The 27159-nt window shown below is 34.9% G+C and overlaps 1 protein-coding gene across 1 annotated transcript in view; it reads right to left on the reverse strand.

Annotated features, from left to right (window-relative positions):
• Positions 1 to 27159, reverse strand: part of LOC148597496 (protocadherin Fat 4-like) — a 40413-nt gene that overhangs the window by 6513 nt on the left and 6741 nt on the right. The window contains exons 3-18 of the mRNA XM_088563110.1: positions 26220 to 26396; positions 25891 to 25963; positions 24635 to 24780; positions 23008 to 23193; positions 20829 to 20947; positions 19490 to 19658; positions 18967 to 19100; positions 17665 to 17839; positions 17090 to 17248; positions 16069 to 16209; positions 15460 to 15582; positions 13770 to 13958; positions 12431 to 12624; positions 11428 to 11797; positions 3163 to 3520; positions 2336 to 2376 (exon numbers count right to left, since the gene is read on the reverse strand). Of these exons, the coding sequence (XP_088419236.1) occupies positions 2336 to 2376; positions 3163 to 3520; positions 11428 to 11797; positions 12431 to 12624; positions 13770 to 13958; positions 15460 to 15582; positions 16069 to 16209; positions 17090 to 17248; positions 17665 to 17839; positions 18967 to 19100; positions 19490 to 19658; positions 20829 to 20947; positions 23008 to 23193; positions 24635 to 24780; positions 25891 to 25963; positions 26220 to 26396 (2754 nt within the window). The remainder of the gene's footprint in view (positions 1 to 2335; positions 2377 to 3162; positions 3521 to 11427; positions 11798 to 12430; positions 12625 to 13769; positions 13959 to 15459; positions 15583 to 16068; positions 16210 to 17089; positions 17249 to 17664; positions 17840 to 18966; positions 19101 to 19489; positions 19659 to 20828; positions 20948 to 23007; positions 23194 to 24634; positions 24781 to 25890; positions 25964 to 26219; positions 26397 to 27159) is intronic.

The following is a 27159-nucleotide window of genomic DNA, read 5'->3' on the forward strand; positions in this document are numbered from 1 at the left end:
AACCTAATTTTTGCTCAAATCTACACAAAACTTGATTTCAAGTGCTTATTACTACCATATTTAGGTAAATATAGCCCTCAAAGTTTAATATTTGATATTTTTACTAAATTTTCTACACTTTTTACAAGATAGGACATAAAAATCAGCCAAAAAGACCAATTTTCCATAATTTGGACCTATAACTTAAAAAAATGCATATTTTGAAGGATTTTTGTAGTGTATTCCTCTCATGGCAAAGTTAACAAGATCTTCAAGTAGTTTAAAGCTATTTCAAGAAACTTTTCATTTTGCCATGGCTTCATCTTAAGGCTAAAAACCACTAATTCCACTTCCCATAGGCTTCTATGCTAATTTCACAATATTCAATGGCTTCTCTGGACTTTACCTTAACTTTAACCTGCAGATGACTATATATCAGCATGATTCTACATATGTCAGCTCACAATCCTCAGAATGGCATGTGGGGTTAGCAGACTTGCAGTGCAGTACTGGTCACCGGAAGTGAAGGGTCTATAAATAGCATGGGAAATCCCAGTGTTTTCACAAGATAGGGGTATATTTAAAAATCATTATGGAGATTAGGCTTCACATCACAAGAAGCAAAATGCACCTATAAAATGTACAGAAATGTTTTTCCTTTCAGAAACTCTTTAAATTTTTAAAATAAGATGAGAACTTTTTTCACAGCACTATGAGGAACAGGGGTAATTTCTGCGTAGGACTATTTTTGCGTACGTTCCAAATGCTCATTGGTTGAATTGGTGGTCTGTAACCTAAAGAGTCACTTTTTGTCTTAGAAAATATAAATAACTATACAGGTATCTTCCTACACACATACTGAATGCATTTGCAAAGTTTCAGTGAAATGTGACAAGCACTTTTTTAAATATTTCATTTTTAAATATAGGGTAACCAAGTTGTGCGAGCAAAAAAGTGAAAATATTCTACCATACTGAAATGCATTAAATATTTGCAAAGAACTTTTTCTGACTTTTCAAATAAAAAATATCAATCACAACTTGTTTTTTAACAATATTAATGAAGAAATAGTTTTAAAAGTAATCATTTTCTGAGAAATTGGTCTATTTTTAAAAATTTATTTCTGACATGCCTCCCCCTTTTTCTTGATCACATGTCAAAAATCCTAAATCTTTAAATTTTCACAAAAGGTGATATATTTGGCATTAAATTTGTAAATACAGTGTTTTCACATTAAAACATGACCAGTAAAGGGCACCTAAAGCAAAAAAAGTGCTCAATAATGGATTTTCCATGTTGCCATAGGGGAATGCTCATATGGCCTTAACCGCAGTAATGAAAGTGAGTTTTTCCTCATTTCTAACCTAATTTTTGCTCAAATCTACACAAAACTTGATTTCAAGTGCTTATTACTACCATATTTAGGTAAATATAGCCCTCAAAGTTTAATATTTGATATTTTTACTAAATTTTCTACACTTTTTACAAGATAGGACATAAAAATCAGCCAAAAAGACCAATTTTCCATAATTTGGACCTATAACTTAAAAAAATGCATATTTTGAAGGATTTTTGTAGTGTATTCCTCTCATGGCAAAGTTAACAAGATCTTCAAGTAGTTTAAAGCTATTTCAAGAAACTTTTCATTTTGCCATGGCTTCATCTTAAGGCTAAAAACCACTAATTCCACTTCCCATAGGCTTCTATGCTAATTTCACAATATTCAATGGCTTCTCTGGACTTTACCTTAACTTTAACCTGCAGATGACTATATATCAGCATGATTCTACATATGTCAGCTCACAATCCTCAGAATGGCATGTGGGGTTAGCAGACTTGCAGTGCAGTACTGGTCACCGGAAGTGAAGGGTCTATAAATAGCATGGGAAATCCCAGTGTTTTCACAAGATAGGGGTATATTTAAAAATCATTATGGAGATTAGGCTTCACATCACAAGAAGCAAAATGCACCTATAAAATGTACAGAAATGTTTTTCCTTTCAGAAACTCTTTAAATTTTTAAAATAAGATGAGAACTTTTTTCACAGCACTATGAGGAACAGGGGTAATTTCTGCGTAGGACTATTTTTGCGTACGTTCCAAATGCTCATTGGTTGAATTGGTGGTCTGTAACCTAAAATAAGCCGAAAAGATAAATATGTATTAACTGATACATATAACTAACAAAAATTATAACTTTAGAATATGTAAACAGATGCGTAAAATGCAGTTGATGAAACCACACAGGGCGTAAAATGAATTTGTATTGTTATCTAAAATTATCAGGTGATTATTTCGATGAGCCCGCTTGTTTCGTTTCGTTTTATATACATGTATGATCATAATCAATACTTACATTTTTGTGATTTTTGCTGCTTGGAAAGTTCTTCTCCTACCCTAAAAAAAATAATAAAAACACTAATTATAAAAAAAAAAAAAAAAACTGAACTAAGAAATATTTCTACTGTGTCTATACATTAGATATTTTAATTGTTAAATCATGTGTATCTACATGTAAGTTACGGAAATTGCTCTTCATACGTGCATCAAATAATTTTATTCTATAACTGACGTTCAGTCCTACATGTATTTGTATACAATTCGAGCTACTTTTTCTTTTTAGAAAACCATATATTTAGAACCATGTCAAGAACGATAACCATTGCAAAGTGAAAATTTCATTTACAATGTCTCAAAAGTAAAACAGCCAAACGACATACTAAGACATGTTTCGTTTCTGAATTAGAAATAAAATTAAATTTGGTAGGTTTTTGACATGTATGAATCACTTCCGGCCTCTTAAAAGACTGTAACTTGACAAATATCAAATTTAACGTTAACGCAAATGCTTAACGAATACTTCTATGTTTCAATGGCAAATTGTAGAAAGCCGGTGTTGATACGAGCTTAGTAACTTCAGCTTAATGGAAAACCACGCATGCACGAAGTCAGGATCTTACCACCTGTTCTATTAAGTTTGCGCATTAGGAATGTCATGATAATTTCTTAAAAATGTCCATCGTGTTTGGATTATTTAATTTAGCATTTTTTACGTATAACCAACGCACATTTGTTAAGCTTTTTCAGTTTCGCGTTCCAACACACGTCTTTTACCACCAGTACAATTTTAATGCAGTTAACAATCAGATACTTCTTCCCTAATATGGTTAAATGTACACTTACCTTCCTTTATAACTACAAGAATCGCCATATTTCCTTATCATATAGCACGGTAGAATAAAACAGACTGTTGCCATGACGATAAACACAATTAGCCACGCAGGATTAGCAGGATATTCCCAGAATGTGACGTAAGGATCATTATTTGTCGGTATTGTCACCGTGACCAACTGGGGTATTACTATAAAAACGGAAGCAGAACCTTGCCGTCCTCCAGTATCCGTGGCAATAACCTCGAACTTTAAACTCTGGCCATATCCGTACGATGTCAAAGAATGTTTTAGATATAAGTCGCCATCGGATTGTATGGCAAAGGTTTCTACTCCCAGGCTAGACTGGTTTATACTATAGGTGAATGTACCTGGAAAAAAGGTAAGGAAATGTTGGACAGGATTTTATATATACGAATTATTCAAATAAGTTCAGAAACGAATCCCACAGCTTTGTTGTATGGAGTTTAATTAGTGTTCGTTAAATAAAGTATGCCCAATTCTCAAAGTAACTAGCTACCTCACATTAATAATACCCCGCTTAAAGTGAAATTATTCGTATAACCCGTATGTTTTACTACGTCCCTTTGAAATCCCCCGACAGTATATTACTTTATGCATATCTGCATATGATGCCCAACCTTCATATTATAAATTTTCATCAAAATCCCACGAGTTTTTTTTTATGTAAAACTCTTCAGTGTATAGAGTTTTTATATCACAACTCGTACGTTATGCCAGAGCTTGCCATAACTACGCAGACTTTTTTGTATAGCGCTAGACTTCTTACACTTAGGCTTCTGGAACAGGGTTATGTTGCTACAAGATTGAAGTCATCACTACAGAAGTTTTATGGTCGTCATCATGAACTCGTGGATCGTTACGATGTATCCGTCTGCACCATGAAAACTGATTTGTTTAGTGTGTCATAGTTTTCCTTTCCTCTTTCGTCTACCTCGGACTTGAATTTTAATGAGCAAATCGGATGGTTTCAGAGGACGCTTACTCTACCGTTGCACCTGGTCCATGCTCCCAGTTTTTAGTGAAGTCCGATTTGCGCATTTGCTTTTGTTACTTTGTATATTTTGTTTAAATAACATGTTCTTTGTTGTGTTTATCAGTTTTCCGTGTCCTTTTCACAAAAAATCGTAAGTGTGAAATTAGTCGTAATTTATGACGTCATAGTAAATCAAAGTATTGTGCCGTCATAACTTACGACTAATTTTAGTCTTACGATTTCTTGTGAAAAGGGCCACTGGTCTTTGTCCCTGGATTACGTTCTTTTGATTTCCGCTAGAATCTTGGTTCCCTTGATTACTCTATCAGTTTGAATATCTCCGTTTGAAGTCCTCCGATATACATATATATAGTAACTATATAGCTTAATATATTCAAATCTATTTAATATGGCTTATAAGTCTCGTTCTCAATTTTTTACCCGAAATTTCTACTGTTGGCAGCATTGAAATTCAAAGACCTATTTGTGTTTAGTTTGCTACTCCCGAGTACATCAATGTGATGCTTTGTCACAAAATTTATTATTACGTGTTATTTACAATCTACCCATGCTTTTAAAAGGAAGATATAGAACCATTCTCGTGAAATCACAAGGTCATGTGACAATACTTACAGGCCCAATTATGATGCAAGCCTTCCTATAAAGGGTCATCAAAATCCCTTAAGCTGTTTAGGAAGAGTTGCTCCTAAATATGGACCGACGGACGGACAGACAGACAAAAAATTGGATGATTCCTATATAACCTCCTTACGACTTATCCGTGTGTGGACTACTGACTTGCAACACCACATCGGTAGTACGGGGGTAGACGTGCGAACTCCAGCTACTCAGAAACAGTGTACTAGATATTTCTGTAGGTATATTAGGTGCCAAATTTGAATTCGGATTTTTTTTCATCCTTTTTTAAATTGGGTTTGCCGAGTCTATACGAACTTGAGAATTAATAATAAATCATTTCATTTACAAATTAATCCATACATTCTGCCGATTTAGTGGGAAAGATTGATTGATTCAGATTAGGTAGTGACTTGTCAACTTAGATTTTGATAACAGCTAAGGGAACCATTTGTTAGCAGAGCAGGTCATGTGATCATAGTGAACATATATATTAAAGGCCATAAACTTCTTAAATCCCTATTTTCAGATGTTCTGATATATATTACTCATACATAATATGTTCTGATGTAAACATATGTACATGTATGTAACCCATAGTAGCTTATATCAAGTTGCATGTACATTCCAGATACAGGTATACAAATGTTCTGATGTAAGCATATAATTCTTGTACACCGTATGTTCATGTAGCTAGTTACGGTGTTCTTTGATACAGGTGTGTGCATTGCACGACCTTATGACCGTTCTACATAAATACTGAGTAGATCGGTTCATATGTGTGGGTATGCATGTATTCGCAGACATATTATAAATAAATATAGGGAAGCAGAAGTCAGGTTATAAAACTACCTCAAGATGCAGTACGATAGGGACAGAGTAGTTATGGTTCCTACATTGTTACGCCATTATTCCTCGACGCATTCCTGGTAGCGGTTACTGACACAGACATTTTTTGGTGCATTGTTGAACAGCAGTACCCCTTTGAAAATGAATATGGCCCCTAATTATGATAGAGAACCTGTGGATGTATATACAGCTACCAAAGAGAAATTAACAACAATAAACATGTAGGCCAAACTTGAGCTAACTTAATTATAGCTGCCAGAGATATCATAGGTTTACTCACGATTGAGGACCTGAACATGATTGTGGGTGTTCCAATCAATAATCTGAAAAAGGTCCTCTGTTGATCAGATTGTTGAAATACAGGAACAGATGAGAAGTATGAGTGTGATTATGACACATACAATAGATATAATCTCACAAATGCAATAGAATTTCCAAGAACATTAGAACAAGAACAACTATTTACTTCTAAAATTAAGAAATTAGAGCTACAAAATAAATAAATACAGGCCAACTTTGAAAATCGTGAAATGGTTCGTAGAGAGGAAAACAAAGACAGGAAAAGAGTAAAATTACCCAGTTAGAGCAGATAAAACAGACATCTGAGAGAATGGAGAGGAATATACAGTTAAGCAGTGAATAACATTCTGCATGATTTAGATTAACCTGTAGTGGAAAAAGCCAGATATTATGTCAGCTACTTATAACAAAACAGATTCAGTTTAACCTATAGGGAATGCAGGGTATGACACGACAGTATCACAAGCAACTGGTAAAACAGAGATATGAAGAAATGAGCACAGGGGAAAGAGAAATAGAAGAAAAAAAGATGGGCCAAGTCCAACAAAGATGTCTACCTATGAGAGTAAGAGTTATCGGAGACCATATTATCTGCAGTTTACACGTATAATGTCATAGCTGAAAGATATCAGTGGATCTGGATCCCGAAACAAAAACTGGACAAGCTCTTTGGGTGCTTACAAAATAAAGAATTAAAGTTTTATATGAATGGAGCGTTAGCGCTGTCCTACATAAGCAGAACTTAAGACCAGAACTATGACGGAAGTGACGATTTTTTTCAGCACGGAAGCAGACGATTGCGCAACTACGAAGGCGCTGTCGACATTGAGCTGCGTCCATCATAGGCATAGCCTAAAGTCATATTAGTGTTAAAAACAGAGCTTTACAAGTTAATTTTGACCTTTTACGTGAGAAATGAAAAATACGTTTGGTCGTAGGGATTACATTCTCACACTATGGAGATAATAACAGGACCTAAAACAAGACAGAGATGAGAATTAGAAGAATTCGCAGACAAAACACAGGAAATGGCTACTGATGGTTATCGGGATACTCTGCATGAATTCGTTGAAATGGTAGCAATCAATGATTTTTTTCTAAAATGGTGCTCTGATACTTCAGCAGCACTTTCAGCTATGGACAAAAATCCAGTTTCACTGGATTAAGCGCTTTAACATGTCAAAGAGTATTGTAACCAATAAATCTGCTATATTGGGCCTGAAAGGAATCGAGACTCAAAATTTAATGATCTGAGTGCCGAAGCTACTGGAGAGCCGCTTGAACTATCAGTTCGAGTGGTTAAATTTTACGTCTTCGCTATCAAAGCACATGCAATTATTCTAGCAAAGACTCAAGACAACAGTGGATAGCCTTGAAGAATCAAAGGACACGGTGAAGATTATCTTTTAGATGGTATAAGAGAACAGGAACAGGTCACCATTAAAACGAATCACTTCTCCTAGCAGATTTAACAAAGGTAGTTCCAACAGTTATTGGTATCGGTGTGTCAGGCAGGACATTTCGCACGAAAATGATGCTTCACCATTCAGAGATAGGTCAAGGTTGAGGTCATTTAGCCCAGCGAAAATTTTAACCTCAACGGCTAAAGAAACTCATGCAAGCCAATCCTCAGCCCACCCAGATGACACTGGCCCCTTCCTTAAACAAATATTTTTCAAACAACCAATGTAATTCCGTATAGGACTGTGACCTCTGATGCCAATACTATGTATGATGCTGTTGGAATGGGTGGTAAAGGACACAACTGGACAAAATAATAAATGATACGACAGTCCAAAGTAATGTTTTGACTGGTAAAAACACAAAATGTCTCAATCAATATTTCAACTGTCTATGAGAAATATATTTTGTCTACCACAAGGGTAAAAGGTGTTGCATCAGCTTTTTTTCTTAGTCTAAACAAAATAAAATGTATATATAGACATATTTTGGCCATGTCAACACTTGTTTGGTTTTGGCAATGTCAACATTTGTTTGGTTGGGATAGTAAAAACGTGTCTACGTCAACGTTTTCTCGCTGGGCTAGGTGACCTCGATCTTTGATATTTTAAAACTAGCTACGACAACACATCTTTGTGTTGAGTTATACAAATTGTGTTTTTTATGAACATTTTAAATTTTGATGAGGTCAAAATATTACTTAGTAAAACGAAATGAGCGATTAAGTAGACATAGATTGTTTTCCTCAATTATACTTTGACGGTGTATGGTGAATACAGTCATTATTTCAGCCAGTAGAGGGAGAAAAAACATTTTACAGTCAATTGAACGGAGAGCCCCAGACGGAATACGTAGTGATAATCAACGGTATTGGAACAGCAAGTAACTCAGCACAGGTTATCAATGGGTAAACAACTGTAAATCTGAATTTTCTTATAACTGAAATAAATGACAACACCGTTCTTTGCCTTGACTTCTTGAAAAAGAAAAATGTCATAATTGATCATGGGAAGTATCCTTTCATATTGTATAGTACGATTATTACTGCTGAATGTAGGGAAAATTGCAAGATTGATTGAGGAACTTGGGCAGTATAACCTGATAATTCAACATCGTAGTGGTAGGACTCCATGCAAATACTCGTGGTTCGTCAAGATTATCTGATCATTTGTCCACGTGTACTTCTTATAAGCCGTTTATTAAACTTGATCAGTTGCACTGTGGTGGATGTAAATTTTGAACCAGAGACCGTGCACATTTTGAAAAACTTTTGAAATGGATATTGATTATGTACAGCAAATAATGGTTTGTAGGACCTCTGAGACTTCAGTGTCTAACTGGGTCGATACTCTGTCTACAGCAGACAATCGTATAGAACAACTTGATGAAAAATATGGAAATCATCATAGACTGGTTTAAAAATGTAATTGAACTTGGTTCCTAAAACTTACAGCTGAGCAGTCCTGCAGTATATACTACTGGACGTCTAGGACTCAGGTCATTATGGAAGGTAGGATTTTGTATTGTTTATTGGAAGATCCAATTTGTTCTAAACATCTACTAGTTGTTCCTGAAAGTCTGGGAAAAAAACAAGCATAGCACCTGTATCATGACATCCCATTATCAAGTCACATGGGGCAAGCAAAAACACTATCCTGATAAATGCAGTTTTTGCTTTAGCACGGAATGTCAAGAGTTTGTAAGTCATTTGTAATGTCCTGTGGCGTTCGAAACAAAAATAAACATGCTAAAAGTAAACAAAAACTAGATTGGGCCAGTACCATGCAGGGTTTCCTCTGGAAAATGTACATATGGATATTCTTGGATCATTGCCACTCACCAACTGCGGTAATAGATATATACTCATAGTTACTGACCAATTTACCAAATGGTTGGAGCTGAGACTTGTGCTAGGGTACTAAGTGATAACTTTGGGTGCCCATTAGAACTCCACTCGGAACAGGATAAGAACATGGACGGTAATATCAACAGACAATCTTTTAGAAATTCACAAGATATGTCCACACCTTATCACCCAGCCTCTAATGGTCAAGTGGAAAGGTACAATAGTTTGCAACTAGTTAGATACTTTTTGAAGAATAAAAAAAACAAAGTTAGTGGGATGAAAAGATTCATTTGTAATCAATTGCTATCTGAGTAATACCAAATCGCCAAAGAAGTACATTCAAGACCTTATTTTATTTCTGAATTTAGCTCATGAATTTACACGGGAAAGTCTAAAGCATCACAAGATAGACAGAAAAAGGATTATGACACTAGGGCACTAACAAAAGTCTATCATGTAGGGGATGTAGTGTAAATAAATTGATTCGGCTTCAAAAAGGACAATCTAGAAAATTGAAACCACCGAGAAAGGGCCCATACCTTTTTAACAAAGCCCACCAATCCTGTTTTGTTCCAGGTGGCGGACAGGAAGAAAAGTTGTATTGTTCATCGTGACAGGTCGAAGTTATGTACAGATTATAAACTACAACTTTGGTTTCAGAGGCAAAGATCTTATCTGTTATGACATTAAACGTTTTTCCAACATCTTGAAAAACAAGACGATTTCGGACTCGGTGAACTATTTGAGGATCAGATTTGTACGGCGCGAACATCAGTTGGACCCATATCTGACGGAAAAACTCGTACATCGAATGCTCTGATCAGTGCGGAAAGAAGAAACAAAGAAACAAAGGGGCATATTATTATAACTAATTGAGACCAGTTAGCAGAGTAGACGTTAATGTATTAAATAAGACTACTTTATATGACATTCAGTCTGCCAAGAAGATAGGGAAAGCGGAAAATCAGAAAACCAGATTACCTCTCCGGTTATAGTGACTGATAAGCATTTCATTGTTTCTATGTGTACAGTCTTGTTTATTGTTTGAATTCTTCGTACATATATGTTCTCGTATTGTATGTAACGATGTGTTCATACAAATTAGATGTGGAAAATGTCATGTATACACACTATTTCAAGACATGATAGTGAATCTGGCCAGAAACCAAAGAAACTAATGAGAAAATCGGGGCATATTTGATAAATGGGTCTTTTTTTAAGAAATAGGTAAACATGAATGAAATGACGACAATAGACATGATACACTTTGTATACATCCACCAAAAAATTCAGCCACTACTTTACCATTGGAAAAGGTGTTTCCTTGCTTGAATTGTTTAATCGAGGAAATAGACATTCACCTACACAGGTTTTTGCATTTTCCCTCCATCTGGACTTCACTCGCTAATTCATTGGTACTTATTTGCTATTTTATTGAAGGTGACAAGAGATCAAGAAAACCTGATCCATTTTCAAGACGAACATATTCCGCCTCCACTAAAAGATTGCAAGTTGATAGATTCCCATTTTCATTTAGATACCTATCTCAAACAGATTTTCTGGTCTTCAAAAACTTTTGTTGGGAAAATTAACAAGGTAGCTTGACAGATAAACACCTGGTAACTAACTATTGCTTCATAAGGAACTGACCAGGAAGTCACAAACGGGGAGTGATACCTAAGGAAAAGAGGCAAATTTGGTATATATATATATATCCCTATTTATCCTAACTGGCAGATATTCTTGCATTCAGATACTGAGGAGATCGAGGAAAATTATATTGGAGACAGATGCTCCCTACATAATTGTGAAAGGAGGCCCATCTTTACTTGTGGATATAATCAGGGGGATAGCTCATGTCTGAAACATGCTAATCAAGGGGGTACCTGAAACTACAACTTCAAGTGCAGTGAAGTTGTATCATTTGTAATAGGATATTATAATTTTGAATGTAGATACCATTGTTATATGTTTTATAGAGAAGAATGAACGGGCGGTTGCTGAAAAGAGGTGTGGTGAAAACCGGTTCCGGGTTTTAGGCTGAACGAAGCAGGGTAAGAGAGTTCTTCCCGATCAACTGTACTGAACACTGTTGTGATCGCTTCTGATGACTTTCCCGTGTGCATTTAAGACTACTGAAAGATGACTATAATCTTATAGCTATACTAACATCACAAACTTTTCCTTACCAAATTGACCTGCGTCTTCATCAGTAGCCACAGCTGATCCAAATACGTTATTTACAGCGGTATTGATATCCAGGTAAAACGTGTATAGATTTGACGAAAAAATAGGTGTGTTGTCATTTATGTTGTTGATATTTAAATTAAGCGTTGCTGTATCCTTGTATGAACCATCTGATACTGTCACTGCACATGTGTAGGATGTAGCAGAACCGGAAGCATCCACATCAATGTCAGTTATAAGGGAAACGATACCTGTCGCGGATGCAATGGTAAAGTAACCAACTCCTGCTCCACAATCCATTCCAAACGTATGCGTGTCTCCTGTATCCTGATCTGTGAAGAGATATCCGGGGTCAGTCAGAGCAGTGCCACCCTATTTTAAATTGAAAATCATTTTTTACATTTGAATTGCAAACAAAACTTTGGCAGTAATCAAATATAATCATCGTGTATATTGATTATAAAAAAAAACATGTAAAAACGCAACTGAAGTAAAAGAAAAGATTACATGTAGTGGGCCAAAAAACAAACCTTACAATGTATGTGCAATATTTGAAATAAAAATACTTAAGAAATCTTTCTTAAACAGTTATCTTTAATGTTTCTTTGGGCCAACTGCAGCTTGTGGTGTGTTGGATTCTCGTGTCAATGAAGACCAATTAAGTAGAGCTTAGTACATTTGTTTGTATCCAGGTGGGGTTGTCTCTTTGACATGGTCGCCATTATAGCCATTCTCGTTATACTTTTTTGTGTAGTAATCGATAAGAAGCTTAAAATAAATGGGAATGTAAAAACTCAGAATATATGTATCTCTGTGTGAAATTCGTATGAAGTTTTGTATGGAAAAAGTAAAACAGATTTACAGTTACATATTTTGAATAAGTACATGAATACAAACACATTTCTCGGCTAATCACTACGTCAAATTCCCATGAAGTGCCCATTTCTAAGAAAAGATGGAATGGCAAAAGTTTGCAGTTTTGCAGTTTAAAGATAAATTACTAACCAAACCTTCATCTATACTTAGAACATAGTTCTTCTTAGTAAATAAAACAGCTTCCTTAACATCAGACATGGTCAGGGATAAATTTTGTGTATCAGAATCTTTTGTGTCTGTAACTGTTATTGAAAGAGTAAAGGAAGTTGACGATCCACTTTCGTAGTTAAGCCCTGTTGTTGATGAAGTTTTAACAAGACCGGCTGCAACATAACCAAGAATACACGCAATAGGGTTGATATACATGAAGAAAATATATTTGAGATAACAATGGATGAAAGATTAGGATATTTAAGATATCAAATCATTCTATTTTTTAAAATTATTTTATATAGACAATTATGAGAGGATTGTTGACGTAAATCGTGCTCAACTAAAAAGTGATAGTTAAGCCGAAAATACCAATTAGTTGTGCTAGGATGGGCTGAGAATAGGGAAGTAGGGTAGTCTTATTTTTTTCACCTGGCCTTAGGAGTTAAACCCTCTGTATGATTCATAAGTAAATTTGTTCTATTCAATATGTTATGTAAATGTTTTGTTAAAAGATCCACATATAGTAATCGTATGTTATTCGATCCATGTGATAACAAACATAATTATGATGATAATACATGTACATTGCATTATAATCATATTACTCTCATATGTAAATCTTGGCTTCTTGATATATAATTGACATATTTATGACAACCATATGATTATCACATGTAAACTGAAACATGTGATAATCATACGTATCATGATCGATGCATGTGATAAATCATTACATTTTTATAGTTCTAATTTAAACAATATACATGTATTTCTGACACATCCATATTTTATGATATTGGACGCTTGGCGTCGTGATTACAAGTGACATTGCACGACTGACGTCAGCTGTTTCCTTTCACGATAAACGTGTTCTATATATAGCATATATCAGTTTGTCAAATATATCTAATAGATATTTGCCTACATTTGCGCTCTCTAAAGAAGGACATCCAAATGTACCAAATACATGAAATAATTCAACCAAATTAAATGTATACCAAATTATTTTTTAAATCGTGATAAGGAGAAACTAACTCAGTGGGAAATTCTTAAAATTTCTAAGGAGTATTGTAATGAAACATTATGTCAGCTCGGTGCATGCAATATCTTGATTTATGGAACACTTAAAAGAGATATTGACCTCGGTCATGTGCCACGGTCAATATCTCCTTTTTAGTGTTTATTAAACCGTGATATCTGCCATAATTCTATAATATTGCACATGACACCATTTTCACGTGTGGCGTTTTTGGGTGTGTATTGGGTCTGTGTGTATGTAGGAATTAAAGTACTACAATCATAATTCTTCTCTTACTATTAGGGTCTATCTGGAAATAAAGCATGCCGTCACTAGGAACTGACATCATACTGTAGGTATGGACGTCAGAATCGTCATTGTCCTGCACAAAAACTTGGAACACGCTACTATCCAACGGTGAATTCTCAGGTACCACTAGAGCTGACGGTAATGGGAGGTTTGTAATCAATGGTGCATAATTGATATCTAAAAATGTATTTTAAATATATATGAAATTTTTTATATGGTTTAAGGTTTTGCCTATGTGGGACGAGGCTATTTGTACTCCAGTTGATACTGGATTTGGTTGATACATGTAAAACACCGCTGTTGTTGTATTACTGATGTATTGACCAACTGTGGATCTGCGTTCTGTATTAGTCCTTTTTTATACTTACAGAATGCAAGCCATTTAAGCAGGTTTTTTCCAATCGTAATCCACCAATACACGACAATCTGGTTGGGTGCCCCTAACCATTCTGGGTCAAATGGCCACCCCCTCCCCGCCCCCCCCCCCCATTCAGTAATCAAAAACACACTGAACCTAGACATATGCATTATATGTGTGTACTCTGATCTAAAGTAGTCAAAAGATGTCATTTTTCTGGGAATTCACAGTGAAACTTTGAAAATTACTTCTTTAACATGTAAAGTAATGAAAACGTTAGAAGTTGTTAGTGAGAGCTTGACTGTCTCATTTGGGAAAGGAAGAAAAGTAAACAATTTTCTTTGAAACTTGAATTATATACATGTATATACTGCTCATGCACAGTTCATATTGAGATACATGTACGAGGAATATGCACTTTCAAGTAAAGGCACATACAGCATATGATATAGTTTTTTCTTTTTGCTGTCATCACTAGTGATATCGCTGAATGCTATTATTTTGTGACAAATGTATGGTTGTTTCATTTTATACTCTCTCAGACCAATAATAACTCATATTCTTAAATGAAAAGTTCTATCATTGTCGAAACCATCAGCTGAGCCTTTGACATAATTTAAGGTCTGTGAAATTAGGATCGCATCGGATACTGTTATATCAAAAGGCAAGGGATAATAGAGACATACATGTATTGCACTGTAAAATACATATACACATAGATTATCCGTCAATAATGAGTGGTTTAAATTATTTCTCCACTCGAGATGGTAAAATTAAAACTTTAAACATGCGAGATTAAGTGAGCATGGTAAAATCTTAATTCTACCATAGAGTGTGGAGAAATGATTTACATCAAGAATAAGCTGAAGAAGAAGTGGGTTCTCCCATAAAATCTGTAGAAAACTCGGAAATGTAAAATGGCGGGAAAACCCTCCCAGAATTTTAATCACAGCCCGATGGTTAAAAAGTCACATGCATTATTAATTACCAGCTTAGAATAGATGGAAACATTATACGGCATATTCCCAATGAAAAGCAGTGGTAAAAGAGTGATCTAGAACATCAAAAACCCGCGCGAGAGACCGGAAACGTATACATGAATACGAGTTGATCTGTTGGGTGAGCGTCTACCGTATATTTATTTCTAAAAACATCTGAACATCATGCGCCTTCTCCCTCATTGTTTCTCGTTTTATCTGAAAGAATGCGTATGTTATGTACAGTAAACTCGGATATATCCAATAACTATTCTCACATTGATTCATGTATGATTAATAGATGCAATTGCGAGCATCACGTCGATCAATGAGCAAATATTACCAGATATTTGGACTGTCAGAGTCCGTGGTCCAGTGGTCGTCCGATCATCCATTACATACACATACAAATCATAGGCGGGAACTGTTTCACCTTTAATTGACCTTGTAAGCACTATCTCTCCCGCTGCAAAGTTACATTAAAGAATCGTTGAAAAACGTATAGGGTTGTACGCATTTGAACCAAAGTAAAAACGTTTGCTTTCAAAAAGCGTGAATAATTAGCCACCGTAAGTACATGTATATTGTGAATTGTCCGACGTAAATTCCATTTTTTTTTTCAATGTGGAAAATGCTTACATTTTTAATTCTTACATCCGTAAATATATGGCGACTTTTGAAAAAAAGTATGAAGTGTAAAATACATGAGCCCCATAAATATATTGAACCTTTCTCACATGGTATGAGATTCATTAAAATGTAGAAGCCACCAAAAAATTAGAGTTGCTGACAATGTTACAATATATGTTAAAGAAACAGACTAAAATCAGTGCCTATACCCATGATACCCAAGACTTCGTTCACAGGGGATACAATCAATTAAACAATATGAATCGTCGAATGTAGTTAAAACTTAACTATAAACAGACATTAAGTAAACAGAAAAACGTACAATGAAAAATTTCGAACGGACAGTTATTTCCCTGGATACATGTTATGGAATACTGCAACTGATCATTCTCAGGGTCTGTGGCCACGACATCATAGACAGGTTGCCCAATATGAGAAGTTGGCCCATAAACAACCGTAGTATCTATAATAAAATCATAAGTTATATTTACAGCAGAAAATGGTGTCTTAAATATCTGTTAAGGAGGTAGAGTGGTCTCTCTTTAAATGATACTAAAATACAGTAGATACCATTAGATTTTCAATATGAATTATCTCATTAGAGCAGACAGATTGGAATGAATGATACTACTTTTTATCTTATAGACCTATAAAGCAACTTAATAACAAAAATAGAACTGTAGACTTTTACGGGGTGTATCATATATCACAGAATTTTATGGCAAGCCAAAGTGGACAATAATCAGTATTTTGTAATATTAAAAAAAATGATTTTTTTTTTATTATTAGAAAAGATTTTTTAATGTTATAAATTCATTTTGTAATATTAAAAATTAATTTTCTAATATTACAAATTGAATTTGTAATATAAGAAAATGAATTTGTAATATTAGAAAAATGAATTTGTAATATCAGAAAATCACTTTGCAATATTGCAAAATCACTCACATTTTTTTAATCATTACAAAAGGATTTTCTAGTATTAAAAAATCGTAACTGAATACAACAAATCCATTTTCTAATATTAGAAAATCAATTTCTTATATCAAAAATCGTTTTTTAATATTAGAAATTCAATTGAATTTTTAATATTAAAAAAAGTGTTTTGTAATACAAGAAATCTAATTTGTAATATTAGAAAATGAATTGGTAATATTAAAAAAATATTTCTTAATATTAAAATATACTAATTTTTGTCCACTTTGTTTTGCCCTAGAATGAGCATAATTCTCAACTGTAGTACTACTCAACAACTTTGCTCGACATGTTTGCAATGTCAGATATAAAGTGTATGTATCTATCCTCAGGCTGCCTGGGTAGCTATGTTTTAAACATATACTTACTTTGCAAGTTTGAAAAAACAGGCGGTTTATTCCTAAGAACATTCATGAAAAATACACTGGTGTCACTGCGTCGATTGTCTGAGCACTGTATATCTACTTGGTAAGTTCGAGTGACGTCATAGTTCAGATTAGGGTTCGACTGAAGGACTATTTCGAATTCTGTTGGATAAAAATAAGCCATTCGATAAAATGTAACTACGTTACAACTACATGTCTGGTGTACAAGATTTAAAGGCTCGTTTATATGTATGTGGTACAGAAGTCTAATTAAATTATATACCGTACAACTTGCCGGACACAATCACCAGAAATAAGTCGGGAGCAAGCTAATTCCTCACTAAAGGTGACATACTTACTGTTATATTGATGTTTACAAAAAAAAAACAAAAAACAAAAACAAAAAAAAACAAACAAACAAACAAACAAACAAAACCAAAAACAAAACAAAACAAAACAAAACAAAAAAAAAAGAACACCTGTTTTTACCAGACGGATTACATGTAGTGAGTTCTTTTCTTTCTGCCATGTATAAATATTGTATAATGTGATATATATTATGTGTGTCTTAGCTTTACCATTGTAGTTTGCCGATGGTTTGAGGAAGACGACTGTTGTTGTCGGGGTGGTTGTATATGTGCATGTGCAGGGTGCATTCTCTGGGTCGGTAACGGAGAAGGTATAAAGCGTCGTCTGTAGCACTGATTGTTCTAATGTATCTATACCAATAGGCAGACTGTTGATGATTGGAGGCTACAAAAGTGGAAAAAATGATTATTAGGATTATCAGCAACGTCTTATATGTATATATATAAATATAGATACTGGGAAACATGGAAAATCGACTCAAATTTAACTCGTTCTGTCGGAAGTATAGACGTTTTTACACTTGTGGACGCCATTGGCGAAAATAATACATTTTCCCGTTGTTTTCGTACTGAATTCTCCTTCAACTTAAAGTAATGAATAATGGCGTCACAATCTAAAGTTGCATTGTTTCATTGGCGTCAGAAGGTTATTCGGGGACATATCTGGGGTCATTCGGAACAAAATGACAAGTGTGAATACGGCAAGGAGGTGGTTGTAAAAACGTTCAACGCTGACGCACACGTGGATCGCGAAATTAACGATATGAAAAACAAAGAAGTGCATTTATTTATCTGGGTGCAAATAGTTCCGTCCATCATATGCAGAGTCTAAAATCATGTAACATTGTACACAGTTCTACGTTTTTCCCCGTCGATATCTCAAGTTTGCGACGTTTTTAACATACTCATATAAAGGCGGAATTACAAACTATATTCATATAGTTTGTAATACCGCCTTTACTTTATACCTCCGTAATCCCTTGATTTCGCTATATTTTCGTGTCTTGGATGCAGGTAATTCATTGTTGTAACTGCTACGTGTATATCTTTGGACATTTGTGTATTCGTGTATGCCTACTGTATGCATTTACATAATTATATATATTGTACATTCAAATGAGATCAGTTATTATCTCTCACAATACTCTCATAGAACTATCAGAAGAATTGTTTTTTTTGACAGATATAAAACAGTTCTCAGACAGTTTCAGAGCCGGCTCTACTAATATAACTGTCCTAGTAGAGCTGACTCCACTAGAATTGTCAACAGAGCTGGTCGTAGCAGCAGAATTGTTCTCGTTCTATGACACTTTTAGAACTGTTATAGAGTCAACTCTTCTGACAGTTAACCTGAGAGGTTAGAACTTATCTCATCTGTACATATGTCAGGAATAGAACTTGCTACATTGTATGATGTTGTTTTGTCTCCTTCGGTTTGTTTTTGTCTCTTATATACCAGTAGCTGATTGCATTATGTCATGTACTAAACTTAACTAGGGAAATCCCCATTACCTCGTTCTGTGTTAGATAAACAGTAAACACCCCAGAAGTAGAATCGTAGTCATCGGAACAAGATAGGTCAAGGATATAAGCATTTCTGGTGTAATAGTCCATAGCTGCTCCATCCGTTAGGTATATCCCATAATCTAAAACAATTATCAGTATAGCATGTGAGGTAAAAAAGAAATCGCGCTAGTGTCGACCGGAGCGTGATTTTCTTTGAACTGATATAAACCCGATTTTGAGTATTAGGCTCTTGCAAAGATTAAAAATGCACTCTTAACTCCTGAGCACTGAGTAGAGTTGGAATTTAAGGCTTCCTATTTACACCATTGATCTACTAACTGTGGATCTGCTATATTTAAATTTTGTTTCAAATCTTATGAAAATGGTAACGTGCATCTCAATGAATACTTCTGATTACCGCTATAACCTTGGTTCCCTTGATTACTCTTCAATGAGACAAAAATAATAGAACTTTTTTAATTTACATTGAAAACATTTCTCTTCAATGGACACTGCAAATACGACATACTTAGACTTGATGGTATCGGTTGGATAATGAATGGGACCCCTGTAGAGTCTAGGGAGCATTCGACTGTCTCTTCGTCCGTAACAATCAGCTCGTGGAGCAGTGTTTTCGTTGATAAATCTTCTGATATTGTAGTCTGGTCATTTATTGAGAGACTTGTAATTACTGGTGGCTGTACAAAGTAAAACCAAACAAACCGCATTTATACATTGTACAAATAATGCTTGTTTTTGACAAAAGACAACAAAAACTAATTATGACTGTTTGCACCTTGTACTCGCCATTGAATTGAATCACCTTAGTGGTCTAGTATAAGTGAGTAAGTTACTGTTCAGTCATCCGAGAAGTTCTGCCATTATTGTTCATAAAAAATCTTAAGTGTAAAATTAGATTTTACTCATCTTTCACTTACGATTTTTTTTTGGGGGAAAAGGACCGCAGCGGCTGATATACCAACTGCCTTAGTTTTTCTTTGCCGCACTTATCAAGACTTGACACGAGCTTTGTCACAGGTGTTTCTAAAGAAGGCAGAGAACGCATTGTCTTTTGAAAGTGGAATTTTGACCGTAATTGCCGTTGATATCTTCAAAAAGTATGTTAATGCAGATAGAGTGTTAGTATAGTGTAATAGAATAGGTATGTACATGTTGCAGTGCATGATTTAAATTTTCAAATTGTTCTCATGTAGCTCCATACAGTGTCTGACATTTGACGCTACAGAGAGCTCAGAAATTACAGGAATCTTGCAAGACGTGACAAAGTGAATACTTTTAAAATGTTATTGTTTATATCTACATGTACGTGCATAGTACTGTCCGGAAATGACCTAATATCAGACACGTGTCTGCAGCGGTTGTTAAGAGAGAAAGTGTAGCGCTTGAATCAGGACACAATCTTCAATTTACCTTGGTTTAAATCAAACAACAGTTGGTAAACCATGCTTAAACATTTTAAGCAGGGAGTTTCGGACTTCAATTTCACAGAATATATTTTATGCGTGAAGTCTTGGTTTACAAATTATATTTTTGTACTAATCACATTTTTGGCCCCTTACTCAACCGGGCGCCTCTTGAAGCTCCCACCTCTGAGTCTGCCCATTCAGTATACGTACATACATGTATGTAACGTATATTTATGAAGTTGGTTAACCGGTTCGTACATCTTTCAGCACAGGGACGCCTACGATTTTTAATGCGTAGAAATAAATCAAAAACTTCATACATGACGAGAAATAATGATTGCCAAACAGGACCAGGTTGTTCGAAAGAGTTATCCGCTGGATAAAAGTTACCCCAAGTCTAGTGCAACCTATACAAGATATACAAGATGGTGAAGTACTTACCGTATTCTCTACACGTAATGTGAGCGTTCCACTGGCGGTTAAGCACCCATCTGTCACTTGAAAGGTCATAGTGTGATCTCCTGGAGTCATAGTGACACCGGTCTGCACTTTTACTTGTTCTAGAATGGACAAACAGTTTTTAATAGAGAATTCTATAAAAATGATAGAAACTTAGATATAGACTGTATCGTTGTTTGTTTGTTTATTTGTTTTTTGTTGCAATTGTGAACTTCAGTATGATTTACATTTGTATTTATTTCTCTGTTATTCATGGAAACCAGATTGTACATTGTGCCATGAATCGAAGCTCCGTCTTCTATACATTGGATACAAAGTCCTTCAATACTGGATTACAAAATTACTTATTTAAATAATGAAATAATATCGACAAAATAGTTTCAGATACAAAATATATGAAATTAAATTGTGTCTGGCATTTCGACCGCCTTGGATGTATTGATTTTTTAATGATATATCTACATCTTAATGTACGTTGTTAAACCGATCCGGGCAACAAAAATTGCGATCGGTAATCGATCACCGATCAGGTTTTGATCAGTTATCGATCCGTCAAGCCGAACCATAAAACCGGTGATCGCATCACGTGACCACAGAACGGTCAATGTATTTTACTGTTTTCGTTGCTTTCCTTTGTCAATTTTACACATATTGAAAAAATGCAATAAATGTTCTAAATGTCATTTCGACACCACCGTAAATATGCAACCCAAAAACCGGAAAAAATAATTTGGTAAGAAAATTACCCGTCCGTCCGTTAAAATTTGTTGTCGCGTGGATGGCGCCTCCATTTCATGACCGATATTCTTCAAACTATTGACTTTGAATGTTAAGTAGAAGCAGCAATAACATCTTAGTTGGGGTTGATTTTTTACTTATATATCCATTAAGGGAGACCATTTTTGAGAGGGGAACTTAGTATAGAAAAACGGATTTCATTCAACTTTTGAAAATGGTTATTAGCATTAAAATCTAGGATTGACTTGATTTTTACCGAAATTGATAAAAATGGGGGCACTATTTATAGAAAGGAACATACAACAAAAAAAATACTATCTCGTAGGCTTTTCGTGTGGACAGCGCCTCTATTTTTGATCGATTTCATTAAAGTTTGATGAATGAATAATAGCAATAAAAACTTGCATGGAAATGTTTTTATTTTCACATAAATCAGAAAAAAAAAGATTGTGAGAATTGGGCATGTAGGTAAAACATAATGATTTAGAAATGGCGTCTTATAATTTATGTATTTTTGGGACGATTTCCTAAAAGCTTGTATGGAATTAGTTTGCACAGAAATTAGTCAATAGGAATTTAGTTAAAAAATAAATAAGAATAAAAGTTTGGACGGTGACTCATTTTCTTTTTACAATTTGTTCAATCATTTGTGAATGGTTAGAAGCAGTAAAATTTATAATGAGATTGACACTGAAATCGGTTTAGGGGATAACTTTTTTGGGGTGTAGGGAAGATTTCTATGCGTTTGCATTAAATCTTCATCAGTAATATATCTGATTATTTTACAACTGTACATTAATTGATGTTTTAGAATCTACGGGAAAACAATCCATCAGTAAAACTAAGAATATATATATATGTACAGGATTTTTATGGAAGCTAAAAAGTCATATTATAGATTCTAATCATGAGTATCAATATCTCGATTTAGTAATATCTACATGTACTAGCAGAGTACCTGAACCGATCCGTGCAACAAAAATTGCGATCAGTAATCGATCACCGATCAGTTTTTGACCTGTCATCGATCCGTCAAACAGATCCATTATAAACCGGTGATCGCATCACGTCACCACAGAGCGGTCAATGTCTTTTACTGTTTTCGTTGTTTTCCTTGTCAGTTTTACACATATTGAAATAATGCAATAGATTCAAACATCAATCTATACTTTAATTCACATTGATTTTATTTTTAACAGATCTTCCGTCATTTTATGTAACAAAACTACGATCAGGCCGATCACCGGTCATCGATCCGTCAAATCGTTGTGTAGATTGGTTCAAGGACTGATAACGATATAATGTTGTATATCGAGATAAGTATGTAACAATTTGATAAAACGATATAATCGTATAGAGATAACGACATAATTTAATTTTTAAACGCCCCCTCTGGGCTTCCGTAGTATTACTGACTGCTTACGAGTTGCTGTGTCATACTGGAACATAGTCGCTGCCGATCCTGTACTACCAGTTTGCGTGATTACTAAATTTCCGATGTCCTGGGGATCGGCGTCGGTGGCTGCCAGTGTAGTCAGAACTGTTCCATCGGCTATTGTAGAATCCATCACGTATAAGTCATCCAAGTTTGTAAAACTGGGCGTGTTGCCTAAAGGTTAACAAAGAACTTAAATAAATAGCCCGTCTGTTGGGGATGTACCGTGCACTTCTACCACTTAACAACATAAACGTCTTGCATGACGATTTCCATGTACCTTTATACCTTTTGCACACAAATTATTTTGCCAAAAATATTCCCAGATTTAAGTTGAACTCAATTGAATTAAAAAACGAAGATTTTGGAGAATCAATGGTTCTACCGTCTACATCACTTTGATAAAATCACATGGTAAATATAAATGTGTTATAATGTAGCCCAATGCCTAAGCTTTCCAATGATAGTTGCGAAAAACTACTGTCTGAACCCTTTGAATATTTCTAGTAACGGCGGCCATGTTTTTCAACCAGTCAAAATTCCTCACAATCATCAGTTCTATGCTGGACACCCAAATAACATTCAAACCAAATTTGGTTTCAATTGGTCAAGTAAAGTCATGGGAGAAGATTTTTGAAAGAAATAACATCAAAAAAGCAAAATAACGTCGAAAAAGGGCAATAACTCCAACATGGCTTATCAGATTAGAATGACAATTTAACCACAGATAGATCTCATCATGCTGAACACTTTTAGCCATGTCAGAATTTGGCTAAACCTAACGGTTATGGGTATATATATATATATATATGCGAAAAAAATACTGTCTGACCTCTGTGTTCTATTTTTAGTAACGGCGGTCATGTTTTTCAACGTATCGAAAATCCCCACATCATTATTATGCAGGATATCCCTAGAAACATTCATCCTAAGTTTGGTTTTAATTGGTCAAGCAAAGTCAGAAAAGATTTTTTAAAGAAATAACACCAAATATAGCAAAAAAACGATGAAAAGGGGCAATAACTCCAACATGACATACCAGATTAAAATGAAAATTTGACCACAAAAAGATCTCATTAGGCTGAACACAGTAATTTATGCCACTGTTACTGTCTGACCCCTATGTTCTATTGCTAGTGACAGCAGCCACGTTTTTCGATAGATAAAAAATCCCCACATCCGTTCTTTGCAAGGAACATTCATACCAAGTTTAGTTCCAATCGGTCAAGTAGTGTCAGAGGAGAAGAGTTTTGAAAACAATATGTTAACGACGACGAAGACGGGCGCCAAGTGATGGCAATAGCTCACACGGCCTTCGGCCAGTTGAGCTAAAAATGATACTCACTTAAATTCTCATTTTATCACCGAAATTTAACAATCAAATTTACTCGGTTCAAAAATTCAAAACGTTTGTGAATATCCAAGATATCGTGATTTCCATGTTATTTCGGAATCCGAATGGATTGGTAAAAAGAATCCGAATTTACTGCAATGTTATTTATAATTTCAAATCGTTTTTATGTTGTTTGAAAACTGTACACAGTTCTACCATTTTATAGTTAGGCAGCAAATAAGTGTGTCTAATGTGTTACATGTCCATGCACTTTGTACGTACTTGGCTGTAATCTAACATTGATTGAGAACTCGTCGCCAGTGTCTGGGGCTGAGTCCCAGTCATAAGATGTTTCCGGTCCAGTAAAGGTTGACTCTTTCGTACTCACTCCACCTTTACCTCCAACTATAGATTCACTTGGTTCATAACTGAAATCATTACAACATATACATGTACATGTAGGGGTGAATCAAGAAATTTTGAAAAAAATGGGCTTCATGCTTTTATTAGCCAATTTTTGTACGATATTACCCACATTTTCACAGATGGGAGACCAATGCCTGGAACCAAACCCCTGGATCTTCCACTGCACATGTACAGTTTATGTTTGTCACAGGTTTGATTAGCGACACAAATCGGGAACAAACTGGACACCCCTATGTGCAACAGAAAAGAGTAAAACAGATCTTTGTGTCACTGTGTTCTTTATGTACATGTACAATTATAAATTAATTATTATGCTAATGACAAGAACTTCTTGTAGTCCATATTTTTTGTTTTATTTGATCAAAGTATTTAACCTATACATGCACCAATAACTTGCATCAGGGGAGGTAATTCTTTATAAGCACATGAAACAAGTATCGTTATGGCATATCGATTTGTATCATGAGATTTGTTTACTGTGTTATAGGTTTTTTTTCCTCATTCGTCTCCACCGGATTTGACATTTTATTATACATGTAGCAACTCGGCGGGTGTTACTACAAAAGCAGAGGACATGCTTATCCTGTCGGTGAACCTGGCCCATACTACCAGTAGAGGTACAGTATCGCATTTGTTTACCGTCCAAATCTTTGTTCTCTTGATTTCCTTCTAACCTTCACCTGTTGATCCCACCTTTGTTCGATAGTTTTTGTTGTTATTTTGTTTTGGGGTTTTGTTTGTTTGTTTGTTTGTTTGTTTTGGTCGACACGTAGGCGTAGTTTTGTGTCTTACTTGACAAGTACCGTATACATGTACATGTATCTGGTGGTGCTCTTAACTTAATACATGTAGCTAATTGTTTTATGAAACAAAGTTTCTTTCTTTTTCAACCGAAGCCGCCTATTATGTACATGTAAAAGTAAGGAATAGTTTACTCTTCTGGAGCATCTGACTTCATTTCCGTTTTTTTTTTCCTGGTGGGGTTTTGGACAATTACCCCCCTCCTCGCTCAAATGAAGATCTGTTACCCCTACTGCAGAGCTTAATGGTGTACAGTAGTATTTCAAAATTATGTCACACGTACATGTATCGTGCTATATTGTTACACTTACAATCCGATGACGTCATTAGGTTTAACAGTGATCCTATTTCCGGTAGCTATGGAAACGGTGTTTTCACCAATGGCTGTTCAAAAGTAATTTGTTTTGTTACATGTAGTTTAATTTTTTTCACATAATGAATAATTGAAATGTTTTGAAAGATGAAAGATATGATACTGTATAGCACCACTAAAGTCATTTATTTTTAATCACTGTTTTTCGTATAAAAATTAGAAAAAGATCCGACTGCAAATAGAAAAAAAAATATGAAAATATCTATAGACTCTTTCAGTTGATATTTAAAAGTTTGATTAATTGTATCAAATGCGAAATAAACAAACCAGCAACTGTTAAATCATTTTCTCCCACGAGTTGCCATGGAGTTCCCGGTTCCCAGATTTGTCCTTTAAACGTAGCACCAATGGTTACTCCTGCTTTGGCAGCAAATTGCCATTGGTCTATGTAGCCACAACATGTTATTGCATATTTATTAGCGGCATTTAATAAAACTGCGTTCACTGCAACAAGAAAGGTGTGTTAATTTATAAGGATAATGAACAACAATCTCATTGAAATCAGATCTTTTATTACGTTCAAGATTTCATACTGACCAAAAGGACATAGTTTCTCTATATTTCGTCACGTAAAACTGAAATGGATAAGAGAGTGGTGAAGACCTTCGAAATAAGGTATCAACCTCCATTTCTTAATAAACCAGTGTGTAGAACGTTTTAAGATAAAAGCTCCAGACATTACTCTTGACATTCCCTACAACACCCTCAGAACACGCAAAGTTGAGAAAAAGCGAATGACTTTACGCGACGTTATTATATTGTTTAACGAAGTTTAATTTGAATAATGATAGAGAATTTCAAAAAGCCTGCCTGCACATTAAGGGTCGACAGAAATCATGAACGAATAAGCAGAAAAACCGGAGATTTTTTTTTGATGGTGATGGTGGTGGTTTTTTTTTGTGGGGGGGGGGGGTATACAACAATACCATGTCTGCTTACTTTTCTTGTAAATGCATTTGTACTGCAATTCGCCACAAATTATTGCTAGCTTGCACTTCACTAGGATACAGCATATTTGCATTTTCGAACAAAAATCTGTTCTGGTAGATCTGTACATTTATTTTGAAATTCGATGTTTACACTTCTTCTGTTAGCACAATATGGCCATAATAACATGTTTCGTGAAGAAAGGAAATATGCATATATTTTGTATAAAATATAACGAAGCATTAAGCAAAGTTTTCAGGGACATACTAATTGATTCTTT

Source organism: Perna viridis, chromosome 15, assembly GCF_037379345.1.
Source record: "Perna viridis isolate PV_CMFRI_1.1 ecotype Kerala chromosome 15, ASM3737934v1, whole genome shotgun sequence".
Taxonomy (NCBI): domain Eukaryota; kingdom Metazoa; phylum Mollusca; class Bivalvia; order Mytilida; family Mytilidae; genus Perna; species Perna viridis.